Source organism: Octodon degus, unplaced genomic scaffold (assembly GCF_000260255.1).
Source record: "Octodon degus isolate 3935 unplaced genomic scaffold, OctDeg1.0 scaffold00245, whole genome shotgun sequence".
NCBI lineage: Eukaryota > Metazoa > Chordata > Mammalia > Rodentia > Octodontidae > Octodon > Octodon degus.
The window spans coordinates 2,709,731-2,710,890 of record NW_004524821.1 but is presented as its reverse complement, the minus strand read 5'-3'; the positions used below and the strand labels follow the sequence as shown (position 1 = coordinate 2,710,890).

Below are 1,160 nucleotides of genomic sequence, written 5' to 3'. Positions count from 1 at the left end.
ACCTTAAGTCCTTTGCATCTGTGTGGAATGTTCATCTACATGGCAATCCCTCACTGAATTTATGTCTCTGGCCAGATATCATCGTAGTATAGTGGCCTTCCACGAGCAAAAGAGACCATCCTGACCTTCACGAGGTCTCTCTCTATTCTCTTTATATTGCTTAATTTTTTTCTAAGCCAAGTATGACCATCTATCCTATGTTTAATATACTCCTTTCCAGAGAATCTAGACAGATGTATTCAAGACTCCTGGGAAAATTAGTTTGAAATCTTTAGACTGAAGAATACTATCAGAACTCTTTGAACTTCGATTGCTGTAGACTCACTAAAAGGAATGTGTTTGATATTCTAGAAACTGTTGAACTTCAAGGACATATCTGTGGACTTCACCCAAGAGGAGTGGAAACAGCTGGCCCCTGCTCACCGGAACCTGTACCGGGAAGTGATGCTGGAGAATTTCAGGAACTTGGTGTCAGTTGGTAAGGATGGCCATACATATATTCAGACACCTAAATTTGTAAGAATGTCAGAATTTCAAAGTTACTTATGTTGTGGATTACTAATCCTAGAAATATCTTGTTCTTTTGAAAACAAAACCAGGGTATTTCATTCTCCTTCCGTGGGGAACAGCTAGTTTATAGAGCAAAAATAAAAGGATATGCCCCTTTCTGTTTTCAGAGCTTCTACCACAAGCTGGAAGTACATCCTGGAGGTGTTTTTTAGACATCAACAAAACATTCATCTGTTTTTTCTTTGACTCCATAAGCAGGATATCCGCTCTCCAAGCCTAGTGTGATCTCACAGTTGGAGAAAGGAGAAGAGCCATGGATGACAGCAAAAGAAGATCTAGGAAATCACAATGCAGGTGAGACAGAGGCAGATGGTACCTTTTAGTGTGTGGACCAGAGTGCTCAGAGTCTTCTTACGTTGTGGGAAATGCTCAGGTCACCAGATAGAGCTTGCAGTACACCTGAGAGCTACTTTGTAATGGTATCTCCCTATGTTGCCCCTTTTTTTTCACTGAGCTCTCTTTAAAAAGTCTTCTTGGAATTGGAGTTAAGAGAAGAGAATTCAGACTTAGGAATAACACAGAGATATTTGTGACAATAAAAGGAAAAGCATCTCTTTTCTCATCCTACTTCTCAGCTCCCATGCTTCTCT

The 1,160-nt window shown here is 40.3% G+C and overlaps 1 protein-coding gene across 2 annotated transcripts in view; it reads left to right on the top strand.

Annotated features, from left to right (window-relative positions):
- Zfp69 (ZFP69 zinc finger protein) overlaps positions 1-1,160 on the top strand; it is a 24,244-nt gene that overhangs the window by 15,790 nt on the left and 7,294 nt on the right. Inside the window, exons 4-5 of one of the 2 annotated variants that reach the window (XM_023706188.1) lie at positions 352-478; positions 769-864. In XM_023706188.1, the coding sequence (XP_023561956.1) occupies positions 352-478; positions 769-864 (223 nt within the window). Of the gene's footprint in view, positions 1-351; positions 479-765; positions 865-1,160 lie in introns of both variants that reach the window. The other variant, XM_004645976.2, reaches the window with a different exon arrangement.